The sequence below is a fragment of the Dromaius novaehollandiae genome, chromosome 1, assembly GCF_036370855.1.
Source record: "Dromaius novaehollandiae isolate bDroNov1 chromosome 1, bDroNov1.hap1, whole genome shotgun sequence".
Taxonomy (NCBI): domain Eukaryota; kingdom Metazoa; phylum Chordata; class Aves; order Casuariiformes; family Dromaiidae; genus Dromaius; species Dromaius novaehollandiae.
The window spans coordinates 210,417,142-210,436,499 of record NC_088098.1 but is presented as its reverse complement, the minus strand read 5'-3'; the positions used below and the strand labels follow the sequence as shown (position 1 = coordinate 210,436,499).

The following is a 19,358-nucleotide window of genomic DNA, read 5'->3' as shown; positions in this document are numbered from 1 at the left end:
TGTAGTCAGAGGAGATGCTGGCCACATCACTCCTTTCTGTGGCATGAGCTACAGAAACTGGGATATCTTAGCTGTGTTAGCTTAATGAGGCTCATATATATCTTTGAAGTTTTTGAGAGCCTAAATTTTTATTCAGAGACATTGGTATATCTGTCAATATAAGTGAGGAGCGGGAAGTAAGCTTGAGCACACAACTGCTGGATCATTCATGCTGCTTAGCAAGTAGCTCACTCTCTGGCTTTGTTTTTGGGACTACTCTGAGTAACTCTATCCAAGGCTAACCAGATATTAACGAGGCTAGTCCTGAACAGCATCCTAAACCACATCACTCGGCTTTAGACAGAGGGACTGATCACTGGCCGCCTTCTATCTAGCCTGCTATTCCCAGTATGCAGCCTTATTCATGTGACCCAGACAGCTCCTGAAAAATATCAGGTATTTAAGGAGGTAAAAGTAAAGGTACTCAACACTTTCTTAGTTCAAGTGACTCTTTCCTACTGCAAGACTGTTTTATCTGTGTTCCAATCAAGGGTAAGTTTCTTCCACAACAGAGTACCCTGGGATGGCATCCAATCCCAACTGGGCTACCAGCTGCATTCCCATGCTGCTTTACTCCGGGGCTTCTTCCCAGAACAGGGTGTTGCAACACTCCAGGACAAGTGCTTGGACTAAGGTCGGGACTGTGCCTCTTTCTTCGCTGGTGCATAGTCAGTCTCCCTTGGCTGGCCCAGCAACAGAGATCTGAAACTCCCAGTTCTGAGCAGGCAGCTATTCAGTCAAATCAGGGTTGCTGGACCAATGAACTGAATATCCAGTTGGGTCCTCCTTTATCAGTGGGCATTTCCACATAGTGCATGGCATGCCCTCCAGCATTAGGACCACGTGTGGAAAAGTGTGCCAGAAGAGAAATTATTAGCTTGTGCAATTATTAGTACTGTGCTTGCCATAGTTCCCTGCCCACAAATACAAGGCAGCAAGCAAGCTTTAAGCCCAGAGAAGTATCAAAGCCAAAACATGCAAACAAGAGAGCCAGAACCCTTATCTTAGGCAATGATTGCCTTTTCTGCCCACATAGTACTCTCTAACAGAGTACTACAAAATCAGCAAGCAATGTACTGGGTCAGAGCCAAAGTCCAGACAATCTTGCAGCAGGTTATCTTGCCAACCCTGCTTTCCCACTGGGGTCAGCACACAACAATATTCACTCTCTTAGCCACCCAACCACAGCTGCAGGAAAGTGGTACCTCTGCACTAAAGCGGAATTTAAAGTCATCCCTAGTCCCACAGCCAGGGCCACTAGATTTTAGATACAGACTCCCACAGAGAGAGTTCTGCAAAACACACTGGTTGGTCAAGCATGCTTTACTGAGTTAGCATAATTAAACTCTTTAGTCCAAAATCGCCTAGTGCAGATTTGCTGGGAGTCTGCGAGTAGTTTCTCAGTGGCTTTGAGTTCTGTGAACTGTCCAGCTTACTAATCTATGGGCTGTTAAATTTGAAGTGTAAGTATGCTCTTGCACCCATGGCAGGATTCTTTGAAGAAATGGAATAGGTTTTTGCAAAATTGATGACAAATTTTCCTCAGACTTGTGACCAGTTTATACCACTCCCTACAAGTCTGAAATACAAGACAAACTCTATAGTCTCTGTTGGAGAAAAATTTGGAGGCAGCCTGTAAGGGAAAGGAACTATTCCAAGTCCATATTTGTCTGCAGGTTAGTTTGCTGATCATTTGGTTTAATTCCTCTTTGTCTTGGGATGTGCCTCTAGTCTAGTTCTTGAAATAACCTTTCCTGGCTTGACTTCTGCACAGAGCATACTTGCTCCTTCTGAACTGAGCATTTGCAACTGCTACTCAAAAGAGACATAATGTAAAAATCCCAGGTCCAGGCACACCCAGCCCTTTTGGTCCCAAAATAATAAAAATCTCAAGCTGGAACCCGATGCCAGTTTTGCAACTGGCTCCTTGAGAGCAGCTGAACTATAATCATGTAATCAATCACTGCCTTCACGATTTTGTAAGCTGCCATCACATTCCACCCCCCCCCCCCAAACCAAAAAGAATCAACTTCTCTAGTTTCTAGACTAGGGCAGCCACTCCCACCCCCTCGATCTTTTTCTCTGCCTTTCTCTAGCTCCTCTATGCAGGAATCAGGACTGCATACTGCACACAAGATGCGGGTGCCCCAAGGTGTTACGTATGCATCAGCACAACGATGCCCTCTGCCCCCTCAAGCCTTCCTGCTGGCAGAAGGCACTTGGTTGACTCTCCTCGCTGCTGAGGCACACGGAGCTGAACGCTCTGGGGAACTGTCACTGCCGGCTCCGCGATCCCCTTCCCGGCTCGCAGCTGCCGGCTCCGAGTTCAGCGTTAACTCAGCGTTACCGGGTTACTCCGGGCTCAGGCTTTTCCCTGCGTGCGTCACCTGGCGCTTACTGAGGCCCATTTGCATCTCTCGGCCCGCTCGGGTGTCCGAGACCCCTCGGGAGCCGGCCGGCGCCTGCCCAAGCCCCGCGCCGCGGCCCCGTGTGCCTCCTCACGCCGCTGGCTCGGCGGCGCCGTTCCGGGTTCACCAGCCGGCGAGAGGTGTCGAAATCTCCAGGAAAGGCCCCGAGCCCCAGGCCGGGAAACGCGGCGCAACCTGTTACGGGGATAATTAAGGGCGGCGATGAAGAAACCCCCGATCCGCAGCGCCGCGAGTGGGCGAGCCGCCCCGCCGCCGCCGCCGCCCGCGAGCTCCAACAGCTCTAACGGCCCCAACGGCCCGGCACGAGCGGCCGCCGCCTCCCCGATCCGCGCGCGCCCCCCCCGCCCACATGCCGCGCGCCCCCCGCGCCACGCCGCCCGCCCCGCTTCCCGCCCCCCGGCGGCCGCGGATTGGCTGCGCGCCTCACGCGAGCCGCGCGGAGGGAGGGAGGGGGAGGGAGAAGGCGGTTGCCCGCGAGTAACCCCGCCGCCGCGAGCTCCCCGCGCGACCTTTCTCCTGCATCGGCGGTGACGCGGCGGCCGCGCGCGCCCCCTCCCCGAGCGCGGCAAGATGGCGGCGCTGAGCAAGTCCATCCCCCACAGCTGCTACGAGATCGGGCACACCTGGCACCCGCGCTGCTCCTGGGCCGTGCTGCACGTCACGCAGGGGGCGCTGGCCGAGTCGCTGCGCATCTACGGCACCCTCTACCTGGTGGGTCGGGGCGGCTGGCGTGTCAGCGGGCAGAGCCGGGGGCGGGAGGGATGGGGGGGGCTGGCGGGGTGGCCGGGGGGGGGACATGGGGGGCGGTTGGTGGGGTGGGGGAAGCGCAGGAGGAACGTGGGGGGCTGGTGGGGTGGGGGAAGCGCAGGGGGGAAACGGGGGAGGTGGATGGGGTGGGGGAAGGGCAGGAGGGATGTGGGGGGGACTGGTGGAGTGGGGGAAGGGCAGGGGGGAAACGGGGGAGGTGGATGGGGTGGGGGAAGGGCAGGAGGGATGTGGGGGGGACTGGTGGAGTGGGGGAAGGGCAGGAGGGAAACGGGGGAGGTGGATGGGGTGGGGGAAGGGCAGGAGGGATGTGGGGGGGACTAGTGGAGTGGGGGAAGGGCAGGAGGGGCATGGGGGGACTAGTGGGGTGGGGGAAGGGCAGGAGGGATACCTGCAGTGGGGGGAGTCTGGCCTGGGGTGGTAGAAGGGCAGGAGGACTATGAAGGGGGAGCCTGGCCTGGAGTAGGGGGCAGGGCATGAGGGTTGGCCGGGGGGGGGGGGGGGGGGAGCCTGGTTTGGGTTTGGCAAGGTGAAAAGGCAGGAGGATATCAAAGGTGGCAGGGCTGGCCTGGCCTGGGATGGCAGGAGGGATATCAAGGATGGGGAAAGGCACAGGGGATATCAAACTGGGGGAGCCTGGCTTGGGTTGGTGAGGAAGGGCATGAGGGTTGCTGGGGTGTGGGGAGAAGGGTATGAGGAGTGTTGAGGTTGAGGAAGAGGGTGCGAGGGATGTTGAGAGAGGAAGGGCAGGAGGGATGTCAAGGGGCAGCTTGACTCAGATGGGAGGGAAGAAGTGCAAAAAAGATGTTTTTGGGAGAGCCTGGTCCTGGGGAAGTTGGGCGTGGGAGACATTGGGGTAGGAGAACATGGTTTGGGGAGGAGGGCATGATTGGTTGGGGCAGGACCTGGTGCTTGAGGGGGAAGGGACACAAGGTGTGTGTGTGTATGTGCACACATGTAACCGGATCCTAGGAGGGGGAAGAAGGGCGTGAGGGTTGTTAGAGGGTTGCTGGCCTGACAGATACCGAGGCGGGAGCGGGGGGGGGGGAATGAATCTGATTGAGGTGGAGAGCATTGGGACAGTCTGATCATTATATTGTCATCATTTGCCAGTACCTATGAGGCCTAAAAAAAGACTTATTAAATATTTGCCTGGGAGGCTAGCACTGTATCCTTTAGTAGGAGCAAGAATAATGCATATATGTTCTACTACTGGTGTCACCTGGAAAATAAAAATCTTGGTAATCAGTGGATTACCAAGGATCAAGGGAGACTGCATCGTAGAATGAAGAAACTAGGCTGAAAAAATATTTTAAGGCTGAGGGAGGCTAAGTAGTGTGAGAGTATCCTACAGGTGAGGTATCTTAGTTTGAGCATGCAGTTAGACTTGGTTATATTACCTCAGTTGCAGATGGCTTGCTTCCAGCAAACGAGGGTGTAGGTAGAGGAACATCCATGTAAACATATCCTGAAAGCTGATGTAAGCTGGAAGTGCTGCAGGTAAGCACTTCCTTCCATCCCCACCTGTGTGTTTCTCCTGTGATTGTACTGGTGCTTGGAAGACTGAGTAGGGCCCTGGATACTGAGCTGGCTGCAAACGAAGTGTGAGAGAAAAGAAAAGAAAAAAGTCCTTGGGTTTGTACTGTTCAACTTTGCACCAGTGCAACAGAATTATCAAGGCATGTAACAAAGGGCCAGGGAAGGAGGGGGACTGCAGCAGTCCTGACATAGTTAAGGCTCCTATTGAAGTGTACCTTGAGTGAGAACTGTGACAATATCAAAACGTATACTAAAAAGTAGATTAATAACTTTTTTGTGGCAGTGTGGACTTTGCAGTTGTCATGTTTGACAGTGAACTTTTCTACAATGAACTGGCACAAACAGAAGTGGCAGCTGTTTGTATGAGCACACAGTGAGCTGGATCAGGGAACAAATAAAACTGGAAAGAACATTCCCCTTCTTCACCCCCCCCAACTTATTTTTCCTTTGGATCTAATTACCAATTCAGTCTACTGTGCAGGTGCGTAAATGCTTGTACCAGAGAGAATGAGCATGCAATGAGCTACCAGGGTGATGGTGGTCTGTCAGATCTGGCTGAAGTTTAAACAGCTTAAACAGTACTGTAATTAAATCAAAATTAAGGTGTTACTGAATGCATTTTTCTCAGTAGTCAAGCCTGTTAACAGATTCCTTTTCTTACCTTAGTTAAAATTCACTCAGTTATGAAGTTGTAGGTTAGGAAGAAAGTTCCCTCTTTTTATTTCTTTCCAAAAAAAAGTATATTTTTGATCTGTTTTATATTGTGGCCCTGTAAACAATTAGATCCAAGGTAGAGTGGGAACCTTTTTAACCAGTCAGTGTCATGCTATCCTGGATAATGTCTGCATACATTTTTATGCTGTCTTGTTTACAGTGTTTAATTTTCATAAGGTTTTGTTGACCATGTTCAATTTATTTGAGTAGTTTAAGTCTGATTTCACAAATAGCTGAGGTGCTCTAAAATCTTGCTGCCCCCTAAAGAGGGAGAAAACACTCACCTTCCTTTTCTCAGAGCCACGTAACTGTACTTTGTGGTAGTCTTGGACCTTGTCATAACTCTTCTTGAGCAGATTCAATTAATTTATTAATGCAGAAGAGGTTACTACACAGTTCTTTTTTCAGCTGGGTTAATTTTCAGCTGCATTAATGAACTGAATTGAGTTTTAAGAGGGATTTGATGAGTGCCAGAGCCAGCATAAGGTAAAGAGAGAGAGGGTGCAATAGGGACAGCAGAGGAGGAAGTGGGAAGCCTTACACATTAAGTAGCTTGGCAGGGAAAGAACACTCCTAAATTAAGAGAGTCACTAATGCAGTTCTGTATAGGACTTAAAGCTGTGTTTGAAAGACTTCAATTTGTGAATGGAATTTCACAGTTGGATAGCACAAACCTTCAGTCGTTTTGTATATTCTTAGATTCATGTAATGGGATGAATCTAAATTATTTTGTATTTGTAGTCATCAATGGAGGTTCAGAATGTTTCTAGTACTACTTAGTCCTGGTCATTTTTAAGCACAACATCAAAAAATTACACTTCATTTTTCTCTGCCAACCATGTGAAATGGCTTCTGCTTGTTTGTTACTCCCATTGCCACAAGCTGATAACGAAGGAAAGTGGATAAAAACAGTTTCCTTTCACAGAAGCTTTTGTGGAGATAAATTAGAATCAATAGATGAGAATAAATTGGTAACCATGGAAACTAAAATGGTAACTTCAGTAAGATAATGCCTTAGTTGAGGGGAAGCTAGTAACATCACAGAGCGACCTAAACTCTTAGTCAAATGAAGTTGTTAATAGACCTAAAAATGCCCGTTAGGAGTTCTGACTTTGTTTCCTGTGAATACCTGGATTATTCTTTTTAAAAACATATTTGATATATGACATATGTGCTGCCTTTTCCTAAAAGAAGACAGTACCTTGGTTAAGTACCTTAGGCTTTGAAACTAAATTTTGAGATCCGTCTACTTCTCTCAGATTGTGTATTCATTTTATAATGGATAAGGATCCTCTTATAAGAAAGATACTGAAGGAATTTCTGAATTAGTTCCCATTCTGAATCAGATGTTCCTATCTGTAAAACCTCAAGAACAGCAAATGCTATCAACTGCTTCAGATAAGTACTAGTATTCTAGGGAACCTGCAATAAAAGGACAGGCCAGTTTGTGAACCACGATGCATTTTTGTCCAGCTTTCCTACGTATATGATGTGAAGAAGACAGCATTTAATCCTTCAGAGCTGGCCGCTGACTACTGCTCTAGAATGCTTAACGTGACCATCTCAAAGGTCTGAGTCTATGAGGCTCTGGCAATGCTATGTCACTAAGTTGAAGGAAGGAAAACCATGTTTCATTCTTGCAGTCTCGGAAGCGCTGGAAGTAACCTCTTGTTACTTAGGTGTCTTTTACGATTTGCACCTGCAGCTCCTAATTCCCCAGGTATTGCAGCACTGAGAACAGCCTGATGCTTAGCAAAACTAAAGTCTACAAGAAGCCCAAAAAAGAGGGGACTGTGGGTGAACTCTTGGCTGAAATATTCTAAGGTATAGATGAGTTTAAAAAAAAAAAAAAAACCCCAAAACACAAGAAGCAAAACTAGGATTTTCTTATGGAAAGGTTTGCGGAGCAAAATCTGGTTGTGATCTTCATAAAAATTTCCTTAGTTGTATTACTCAGGGATGATATTTTCTTTGAGGGCGAGGTTCAGTACTTAATGTCTGATGTTTTGGCTAAGAAATCTGTACTGCTGGAGATGATGACTGCCGCTCATTGCTTGGTGTGTCGTCCGTCCTGATAACCAACCTGAATCAGGCCAAAGCAAACTTCAGCTCCAGTTCTTAAGGAATCAGGGAATATATTATACTGGAATCATCACCACTTGGGCAGCAAAGTATCAAGTGAACAATCAGTTCCTTGGGCAATGGGGAGAATCATGCAGTGCAAGAGCCTGGCTGTTTTTAACTCTCAGTCTAGCTTGCTTCAGTAAGTGTTCCACTTCTTAGATACCAGTCTGCAGAAGAAGGAAGGGGCTCATACTAATAGTAGAGTTTAGACTTCCAAAGACTCCCTTCACACACAGACACACACACACACAGACACACACACACACAGACACACACACACACAGACACACACACACTAATAGTAGAGTTTAGACTTCCAAAGACTCCCTTCACCTTCACACACACACACACACACACACACACACACTAATAGTAGAGTTTAGACTTCCAAAGACTCCCTTCACCTTCGCACACACACACGCGCGCGCACACACACACACACAAATTTACATTAACTATCTTGGTATGTGTATTAAGTTTTACCTATCTTAATGTCTTTCCTTATCCAGTTCTTTCCTATCTGGCAGATACTGTTTTTTTATCACAAATTGAGCCTTTAATTCTTTTTTTCCCCTCCACTTAATGGAGTATAAATACTTTTTTCAAGTTGAGGGAAAAAATTATTTTTGTTTCATGAATTAATAATTGCTGAAAGTGGCCAGTATGAAACTGGATGAGATTGGTATCCCTTGCTCTGCTGCTAAGGTTAAAGCATTAATTGGTCTGTTTCTTATGATATTCGATTGATTTCACATGGGAAATCGGGTGTTAATCAAATGAGTTAGAGCAAAGTGCTCTGTTTCTTGGTGATCTGTAGGTTTTAGTCACTTGTTCAGTGATGGTGCCTATCTTTCATGTAGATGAATTTGCTTAATCAGTGAAACGAAATCTTGCACCTTTTCTTTTTCGAGCCTGGTCATCTGTCTTCCTCACTTAATTTAAGCCAGGCTCTCCTCCCCGCCCCTGCAAGCCAACTTCTGTTCTGGCCTTCCCTTCTCAAGCACAGTCTTCTCTGTCCTCACCATCATCCCTCATGCTGTTCTCCTTCCCACCCAACATCTCATGCCCTTCCTTTGTGTGATTTGTCTATACTGCTAAGTAAAAAGAGAATGAGGAAACAGCCTCGAGCTTCGGCCCCTTAGTGGTTCATGTTGATTAACTGTTAGCTTACTTCTGGCTTTGAATCCAGATATCTTTCTCTGAGACTGATCTGCTGGCAGGGAGGGAGAGAAGCATTAGCTTTATAGCAGCATGGATGCCAGCTGGTCTGTTTGACTTGTCTTCTGGAGCAGGGATTGCTCCATCAGCTATTTGGTAGTGTAGTCAAAATCTGAGTTTGCTATTCCACTGTTTTTTAGTGATCCTCAGGGCTCACTTTATTTTACTGATTCCTTTCACTTTATTTCCTTCATACTCATTTCATTCTCATTTTTGACATTTTTTTTTCAAGCTCATGCCATGTCTGTTTACTCCTGTGCTTGTAATAACTTTCAGTTTCTTATATGCCAATCATTTCAAAAGCTTTTTTCTACTTAACGGTCAAACAGTGCCAAAGAAGGTATCAGCACTGAGATGTTAAGTGTGCACATTCGCTCTCTTAAGCCATATTACTTATTTTGTAAGTCCTCTAAGCAGCATTTTATATAATATTGTTAAGGATACAGTCCTACAACTGTATAAGGTGTTTTTTCTTCCTGTATAAACATGGCAGGGAAATTGATAGTAGTAATAGCATGGGCCAGATAGTCTTGCACATGGTAGCTGACTGGTCTTTTTGCAGAGTAGTCACTGATCAGCAAGAGGCAATAACAACGAGCCGTAAATATTGAGCTAATGCATAATTTTGAAAGTTACTGGATGGATGATTTATGTATCATTTTCCAAAGATCAAGGTGGGACAGAACTAAAGTGCGACTTGTAACTTGACTAGTGTCACTTAATTATATTAGCTCTATCTACATTGTTAAATAATAGGTGCAGAGATCAGCCCCAAGGCCAAGTGGTATGTACTGGCCCTTGTCTCTGCTCTTTCAGGCTGGCTGGCTTCTTCTATAAGCAGTTTCTCTGAGAGCGCGCTATTTGGATTGGTCTGAGCAAGATAAGGGAGTAAGCTAACACTGAAACAAATCCTGTTTTATCTGTCAGCATAGGCAGCATAGTCACAACGTGTCGTCAGCTTTCTAAGATGGGTGAGAAGGCCGTGCTATGCAGATTATATTCTGAAATGGTATAGAATTGCTGGTTATAGTAAAACCTGATCAGAATTTTTTGATTGTGCCGTGAGCCATTATGTATTTGGAGGAAGGGTAGGGAGACTAACATCCTTCTTAGTCCTTGAATGTTCTTCTTTATGTCGGCTTGGATCTCTGAGGTAGACCGTCAAGAAACATGAATCTCTTCTGTCAGGACCTGGTATGTAGGGTTGCTGTAGCTGTGTTGTGCTGGGGTATCTGATCATCTTCGTACCGTGTGGTGTCCCACATCTCTGTGCTGTGTTATGAATGGCATACAGGTCAGTGTGTTCCTTGTCTTCAGATTCTTCCGGAAGTCAGCTTAAATATGACTATGATCAGCCTAAATGTGATTAAGGTATGAACTTGTTTGCCACATCTCCGTTCCAGGCTGTAATCGTCCTGTTCTGTGCAGATGGCTTTGAAGGCAGACCAGTAAAATTCTTTGTAGTTCCTTAGAAATTGAAAAATAAACAAAAAATGGTCTTTTATTAAGCTGTTTATATTTCAAAAGGGAAAAATTTGAAAATTTTAAAAGAATCAATTAATTTAGCTGGACTAAAGAATTTATGCTCAAAGATGCAAGGAATAACCTGCAGCTTGCATCATAAGCATGGGTAAAACAGGGAAGGCCCCATCTTTGACTGACTCAACAGACATCCTAATAAGGACACTATAAATACTAGAAAACAGCAGAACCAGTTAAAGGGACTGTTTATCAAGGAAACATCAATCTGTTGGCTCAGCTGTATAGTATAGTGCAAGAATTTCAGAGTTAAAAGAAAAATTGCTGAAAATTATGCTGAGTTAAGCATTTCAAGGGGAATGAAAAATGGCCCTTTACGCATATAAGTGAAAGAAATGACTTAGGCCGCTATGCAATGAGAAGGATGTCAAAGTTGAATGTGATTTAGATGTCATTCAGAGAGTATATGAGTACTCTTGTTCATTATTTTTAGTGGATGATACGGAATATGCTGCTCCCCCACTCCAACCTCCCTGCCCCAAAATTCCTAATGGTAGTTAGTCTTCATATAACATCTCTCAGAGGGGACAGAGGGAGTCAGAGTGGAGGAAACACAGAGTCTTCCTCAGAATATTGCAGGAAATGCAATAATTCAAAATCTGGAAGCCACGTCTGGTAATCTGTGAAATGAGGATGGGACGAGTTTATTGGGGAATAGTAAATCTGTATGTTTAAGAGGAACCAGGAGAAATGAGACACTGATTTGGATAACAGTGTCTTTCCATGTACCTGAGTACATTTCGAGCCTAAATAATCCCCAAATGCTCAAAAATAATTTTTACAATTACGGGAGTAAAGTTCTTGTAAAATTCTTACAAAATCGGAAGCAGTTATAAAATAACATACAAATAAGTAAACATAACTTTGGAAGAAATCTGACATCAGTGTTTCTACCTGTCACTTAAACTAATCTGAGGTAGTTTTTTAACTGGTTTGAATACTGGGGAGTGCTAATCTTTTACCATGCACCTGTGACATAAGAGTGTAAAATTTTCCATGGCTTTGTGATGACTTGCAGGGTATAAAGTATGCAGCATTATTGATAGCCTCTAAATTTGCATTTTAAAGGTGCCTAAACATGCCAGATAGACACTCTTATAAACATTGTTGAACTCTGCATTTTTGTAGATTTGCGTAGGTGTCTGAATATTTCCGTAGCGCTGTTTGTTTGTTTTTTTCCTTTATATGTTTGTTATAATGCACTTATTTTTAGCTGAATATTCTGAAGGAATGAGAGCAACGATTGTACTTTGTTTTTGGTTTCCACCAGTGTTGGCTATTTTCTCTGAAATTTGACAGAGGCATTGAACATCCTTCTTGAGCGTTCTTAAGACACCAAGTTTGTACAAACATGGAGAATGCTGACTTGATGGAGGGGATGAAGTAGTGTATTCGCTGCAGAATCAGTGCAAGTTCTGTGGGGTTGTTTGAGCCTGCCGTGTGACCCATCAGGCTGTGAATATGGGTCAGCCAGTTAGTACCTGCGTAAAGTTCAACAGACCTTTTGCATAACGCCTCCTGTATAATTCATAGTTAAGAGACGTAAGTGAAAGTTGAGGATGCTGGAGGTGAGAACTTGGCTATTGTGGTTGGATGATGTAATATGTAGGACACATCCTTAAAATAATGAAGCCTGACTGGTGCCTCTAATCATGGAAAAACTTGTTTTTCATCCTAGTCATCATTTTCCACTGGGACACACGGATAGCCTAGCTCAATTTTTTTTCTTGCACTAGAGTATATAATTGTGTTTTAATAATGGGCAGGCTACAACTGTGTTGGGAATGGATGTGTTTTTCAACAATTAAGACAGATCAAACCAGTTCTGATTTCTTAGTTCTACAGGGCTTAAGGTTTATATATGAAACCTAAATCTATAAACATTATTTAAAAGTGTCAGTGATCCTCTTCTGCGAGCTGATACTGTCCTGAATCTGGTTGACTGTTTTCATAATTATTTTTTTGTGTTGGAGGATCAAAATGCAATTGTATGAGTTCTGTAGTTAATGATACAGGAGTAATCGGTGAAATATTTTTTTTTTCAGTTTTTTAATACTTCAGACCTAAAATGCATTAGGTCCTAGAGTTCAAATTGTCATTAAAAGTCTTTTTTTCCTTAAACTGACCAATGCATTACTTTAAGTTCTTTCTCTTCCTTTACCCCTTCTCGTCCTCCCAATTTTTACTGTACATAAAATTATAAAAAGTACTTACCTTTTTTCTACCCTCATTTATTTTCACATGGAAACAGTCTTAAAGATGTAGTAGCATGTCTCTCCTGTTCTTTCCACCTATGCTAAAACTAATTTTGTAGCAAGAACTTTCAGGCCTGGCTAGAGCACATTAACTAGTTTTCATATATATGAAACTTTACAACCTTGGGGGAAAAAACCTGAAATGGTCAAAGCATTCTAGTTAAAGTTGCATCAGAACTTGCTTTGAACTGTAGAGAAAGTGGGATGATGACTATTGGAGAATATCTGTGTTGAATTTTCAGAGTTGGGTTGATAAACAGGAGGAGGAAGAGAAATCTTCCAGTCTGGAGTAGGTGCATAAAAGAGATTCGGCTGTTCAGGGAAGCTTCGTGGTGCTTGGGTCCACGGATTCTGGAGCACTGGTTTGTGACCGTGTCTTTTGCTGTGGTATCTGTGATCTATTAATCCTTCTGTTTATTCCTTTCATTTCTAAATAGCAAGTGTATGGGATTGCCTTTAAAAGTCTTCTAACACTGCCAGGCTGCATTAAAGCATAATTGAATTTTGTGTTTCAAGTTTTAGTCAGTTGCCTGCAGAAATGAGGAGAGCGGCTATTTTGCTTAGAAATAGGCCAGAGGCTTTCTGTTTTCAGTTTTCCTCTGAAACTGGCCACAGAAGGCAGTGGGATGCTGGATCAGTCTTGGATCAGTCTTCTGAGGTAGAAAGGAAATCATCTTTCCCACATGTTTGATTTACCTTACTCAAGAGGCTTTTCCTGATGACATTCGCAGTTTCAAACAAATCATCCTATTTAGGGACAGAAATATTTTCTCTGGAAGTCACACTGGCAGATGCTTCATTATTATTATTTTTTTCTGCACCTTCTTCCTGTGCATAGAGCACAGATTACACACTTAATCAGGACATATTTCATCAAATCAACCTCTTACTGTCGTGGCACTGCTATTAAAGACTAACGTATTTGTCTTGTCAGATTGTAGCGTGCAAAAGTTTAGTTGTCTGTGGATTGAAGTATTGTGATCTAAGTTTCATCCAGGTGCATGTATACTTGCCCTGATAATTTAAATTCTAGTGATACATTGACCAGATAAGTGGCTAGGCTTTCTGGCTTTTAATTGTGAAATAAAACTTCTGCATAGATAAAGCAAATAAAATAGCATGTTTACAATTTTATTAGTGTATCTCCATTTATGTTTCCATTGCTATGAGATTTTTGCTTTCCTAAAATTTCAGCGTACAGTTACATATGTGTTACTCGCTGCCTTTTAAGTGATAAATGTCTGCTCTTGCTTTGGGAGCAGCTTGAAATTTTGTCTTTTGGGTTTGTAAATCACAGAAAAAGTAACAATGGCCATTTAAAATATTAAAAAAATCTTTTAACTGCTGTACTATAATATTTGAGTGCTTGAAATTATTCTGACTCCTTATTTCTTATATTGTAATATATCTTGAGTTTTTCTTTAGAATCCAATCTGTTTATTTTTAGCTTTTTTTCCTGAAACTCTCTCTTATATTGTATTCATAGCTCTGCTGTTTCTCTTTTTACTCATGAAGTATTTAGCATTCTTTTTCCTGCTTCATCTCCCAACTCCCTTCCCCCACCCCTGCCCCTTGATCCTTTTCTTTCTCCTAACTGAGAGTCATTTGTTTCTTCTTCTGCAGTGTTTCTGAATCTTCTGCACACTCTGTTGGACTGAAAAGACAAAAGGAGATCAAGAGCTGTAAATTGTGGATACAAATAGAAGGAAATTAGAAAGCTAAAGTCCCGAAAGCTTTGGACATTTGTAGGCTGGCTGCCCTGTCCAGTGCCTGATTTGTGTAAATTCCACTTTGCTCTTAGTTGTTGAGGTTTTTGGGCATCTAGAAAAGTACTTCTCATAAGAGAATCGGAAAGATAAGATTTATTAGTTGTTGTATTCAAGATAAGACTGTAAATACATAGCAAAGCTGGGCTTTTTATCCTGTGTGTAGAGTCCTGCTTGCTTGTGGATTTGAAAGAGAAGAAAGTGGAGTTATACTGCAAGAAAGGCTGCTGGCAAACAGCTCAGCTGTCAGTTTAGCCTGTGGATAATGAACTTAAGTCTTTTTTTTAATGCTTATATAGGCCAAGGGCTGCATCTGTGGACTGTGCTACTGCTTAAATTTAAAATCTCATTTTAGTGCATAAAACTTCATAGTGTAAGAAAACTTAAATTGTGGGGAGAGGAAAGTGTCAGCTTTCTATTTCTAGCTTTGAAATCAGGGTTTTCTTTATTACTTGGTATCTTGGAATTCTTACAAATTAAGTTATAAGAAGTGGTTATGTTCTGCCCTGGCACAAGTGCTTGATTCTTGCAGGGTTTGAAATTTTTCGTGATGATTAAATAAATGCGTAATGTTCCGTAAGTATTTCAAACCTGGATATTCTTTACCTGCAGGGAGCAAATCCGCTTGAGAGAGCGTTAGTATCCAATTGCTACTTTAAGTGTCAGTAACAAGCGTGCAAGTTTATGTGAGAGGGTTCATGTAGTATAATGGATATATGGTGGATATTGGTTATTAGTTCTTTTTTATTCTGTTTTTAATCTCTTCCCCGAGAGTTGTTTCTACAGGGTGGCATTATGATTTGATAGTTTTGTCATGTGCATGTGTATTTTAACGAGTGCTCTGTGGTACATGTGTAAATAAGGAGCAGAAGATGTGTGCCTTCTTGCTGGAATGGAAAGCAGCACAGTTTGCGATAGCTGTTAGTATCTGTGCGCCTTCATTCCACAGTCTTACAGATCTTTTTTTAGAAAAAGTGAAGGCTGTGCTGTACAGAGCTGCGTTGTATTGGCCTAATGTAAGCTCCATTGAAGGGGGGAGTTGTCAATGACAGTCTTTATCCTAGAGAGTTGTGTAGTCCTTCTGACTATCCTAAGGCCAGGTCATTGGGTGCCTTGAGAAAAAAAGATTTTAAGTGTGGCTCTGTGTTTTATGGAAAGCCAGAGTAGGAAGTGGCAGGAGATCTGATTTGTTTCTAGTGGCTGATGTTACTCAAAGGAAATGCCACAGCATTCTTCGCTGTGACTTAGGTAAGGCTGTGTTGCTATGGCCTTGCTTGAGAAGTCATGAACAAATTAAATTAGCTCATGATCCACACAGATTTGGTGGAGTCTCCTCCCTTTTGATTACAGGTGTTTTTTGGGCAGCCTTCTTCCTGTAAAGGATAATGTGCAGGAGAAGTGCTATGCCTTCAGTTTGTGTTTGATTCCACTGAAAGTGGATTGTGCTTTTCTTTTCCTTCACATGAAGTCATGGTTTTGAATGAGGGGTGTATTGGTTCCATCCTCTGGATTACAGCTGTAGCCTTTGGGTTTGTAGGGTAGGTGAGGCAGCATGGGCAGTATGAAACTGAGGAGAGGCAGGACTGTGTCTGGGTTTGGACTGATGCTTGATCAATGCTCTTACTGCAGGACTTGGGCCCTCAACACCATGTCCTCCAGACTCACTTGAGTGGAGTTTATCCCAGTGGGAATAAGGAACCGCTGCAGGCTGATGGATTTGAGGATCTTTCTCTCCTGCCAGTGTCAACTTTAGTACTTCCCTGAAGTACGGGGAACTGAAAGGGAGCATGAGGTAGAATCTAAAAGTATATCTACTGTGTGTTCCCTGTAATCACATCATTGCTAGTGGGGGAGAAAAAGAAGCCTACTGCACAGGAGATGAAGTATTCTGCAGTCTTTATTCAGCTGTAGACAATATTTGATTTAGCTGATGTTTATAAAGCACTTTGAAAATAATGATTTTTTTTTTTGGTGGGCATGCATCAAGTTGCATTGATCTTACATTTAGCTGCTTTTTATCATGAGTAGTATTTCTTCAGACTACTTTGTGTGTCATTGTTCCGATTCTTTTCTTTCTTTCAATTGGGAGTGGAATAGTAAAAAGAAGGGAAAGCAGAAATATATAGTAGTACTATAAATATGTTCAGGGAACGCTACAGGAATAAATTTTTGACCTTTGATTTGATGTTAATTTATATTAAAAATCAAATAATTTAATCTATTCCAGTCACAGTCTTTTTCTTCTATACTTCTGACACTTAAGTCTGAGGAAGACATCATGGTTCAGATGCAAGGGCAGTGTTCTTTTACTTAGCACAAAAAGTTCCTACTCTGTCCCAAATGTTCATGTCTGTCATCAAAAACCTCATGAGGTAGAAACTAGTGATCTGCGTAGTGACTTTAGTTCAACAAAAGGATTCTCTGGGTTGAATTATTGCCTAATCCATTATGGTTTAACTAGTCTTGACACTTGATTAAGTAATGTGTAAAATAGTTTTGTAGAAGTCTGTTCATGTGTGTATTTCTCCTTAATCCGTAGTTCAAGCTTCATTTTTTCGGATACTAATTTTGGCAGAGCTCTTCTACAGTTAGTCGTAGCAGACTCCTTGTCCTATCTCTGTATCTAGAACAGCTGCTTGCTCTCCAGTTTGAGCAAACAGTTGCAGAAGAACAGTTTGCTCCCCCCACGTTTTTACATCGAGGAATCGAGTCTTTGAGAGGTGTTACCACTACGGACTGCATAGCACACCTATTGTTACTAATACTGACAGTTTGAAGCCCTGTGTATTTAGAGCTTTTCTAATTCTAAGTGTTGGCTGAATTTGCACCATCCTTTGTACTTCCTGCCAGTGTTGAGAACCCATGGGAGATCAGTGCAGATAAAAATTATGTTGCAATTAAAAAACTAACAACCCTCCCTCCCGCCCCAAACCCAACAACAGTCTGTCTCATGGTGGACCCGAAATCTAATTTCATAGAATCACAGGACCCTGGAGGTTGGAGGGACCTCTGGAGGCCATGTGGTCCCAAGCTGCTGCTCAAGGCAAGGCCCGTTGGAGGAGGTCGCTTGGAGTCTTGCCCAATTGAGTTTTGAGCATCTCCAGTCATGGAGATTCCACCACCTCTTTGAGCAAACTCTTCCAGTATCCAACCAGTGCGAATTGAAAATTTTTCTTCTTTATGTCTGATAGAATTTCTCATGTTTGAACTTGTGTGTGTTGCCTCTCGTCTTATCCCTGTGCATCTCTGGGAAGAGCCTGACTTCTTTTTCTCTACAGCTCCCTATTAGGTAGTTGTAGAATTTGTGTGGACAAAAAAAATTTTGAGAAACTGCAGGATTTGAGTCATTATGTAACTTTTTTTTATGAAACACAGAATAGGTATTAACCTTACCAAAAAGGACACTCATATTTTAGGTCTTGCCTGCTTCCTATTATATTGTAGAGATAGCATAGAGATTCTATAAAATGTGTCAGGAATATGCTGTTCTTCCAGTGGATGGTGAAATTTTCTGGAGGACTTGCAGCTAATTAATTGGAGTAGAAAATTTTTAGAAATACTTCATCATTTTGTAGGCACTGTATAAGGCCAGTAGTTGGATTACTTAGTGTATTCTGACCTTCATTTTAGTATTATTGTCCAGTTGCCTGGAAAACAAAATACTGTGTAAATTTATCATATTTTAATCTTCCTATATCTAACAGATACCTTGTTACCATTGGCAGTAATAGTCAGAAAAGTTAATAAAATTCCTCCTCCTATATTTTCAATTTAGGATTGCCTGGTGTATTTCCTGGTATAAATATTGCAACAGCTGGAATAAGTTCAAAGGAAACCTTTGTAATATCTTTCATAAAACCAACATATTTAAGAGGCTTTGATTTACTACTTAAATGGGCATGTCTCCTTTTTTTTTTTTCTTTACAATATGCAAAAAACCACTAATGGGATTAAAGTTTGTCCCCCCTTTTTTCTTCCCTCCTCCCTCAGATTGCAGCTATTCTCAGGAAACGAAAACTTGACTATTATTTGCACAAAATGCTACCTGAGATCTTGCAATCAACTTCCTTTCTGACAGCAAATGGGACCTTGTATATTGCTTGCTTTTGCATTCTAAGGTTGGTATACTGTCATAAAAATTACATGTGATAGGAAAGCTGTTTTTAATGTAACTTTTTAATTTATCTAATAGTTTCTTTTCTGAAAATAGGCATGTTTGCAATGAATAGGAGTAAGATAAGCAACAACTGTGCCATCATCTTGCTTTCTGGTCTTACGAATTTAATACACACATTCCTTTATTTTCCCCTTTTGTAAAATCTTTTAAGTTAGTAAACAAGTCAGTGCATTCATTTTGTTTCCTTTTCTCCTTTTTCCCAATTCAAAAAATATATTTGCAGGAAGTGCAACTGTATGCTGGTGAGTACCCAAGGAGGCCTGATCTTTTTCTTCTGGAAAGACTTGATGTAAATTGATTTTTATTTGATTTTTTTTTTTTTCTGGTTTCCAGATGCAGGGGCTGTGATGAGTTTTAATTATCCTAAACTTAATGTAGCCTTCTGAGTTTATACTTTTCTTAATTGTGGTCATAAATGAAGGAAATCCCAGTATAGCTCCTGGGGTTTCCTCATGGGCTAGTAGAAAGTGATTGTTTTAATTTGAGTCCTTATAATGGCCCATGTTTGTAGTTGTTATGATGAGAATAGCAACTGGCTCCCTTCTTGAAAGGTGGCTTTATCTTGAAATAGCATACTCTGCCCACAAAGTGAATGACTTATACAGAAGCGTAATTTACTGTGTTCTGGAGTAGTTTGTTCAGATAGAGTTGTATATGTGGTTCACTTTCCCTCTTTCCCTAATCCCAAATATCTCTACTTATCAGAGTCATTATTTTGGAATAGTTGTCAATGGCCAGTCACTCTTCTTCTAAGTTGCATGTTTCTAGTTTAAACTGCTTTCTTTAAGGTGCA

The 19,358-nt window shown here is 42.5% G+C and overlaps 1 protein-coding gene across 3 annotated transcripts in view; it reads left to right on the top strand.

Annotated features, from left to right (window-relative positions):
* Positions 1 to 2,907: 2,907 nt before the first annotated feature.
* The window catches only part of TMEM135 (transmembrane protein 135), a 184,837-nt gene continuing 168,386 nt past the window's right edge, over positions 2,908 to 19,358 (top strand). For 2 of the 3 annotated variants that reach the window (XM_064505155.1, XM_064505154.1), the window contains exons 1-2: positions 2,908 to 3,179; positions 18,379 to 18,506. In XM_064505155.1, coding sequence (XP_064361225.1) covers positions 3,039 to 3,179; positions 18,379 to 18,506 — 269 coding nt within the window. In that variant the 5' untranslated portion in view covers positions 2,908 to 3,038. Of the gene's footprint in view, positions 3,180 to 4,638; positions 4,734 to 18,378; positions 18,507 to 19,358 lie in introns of all 3 variants that reach the window. The other variant, XM_064505156.1, reaches the window with a different exon arrangement.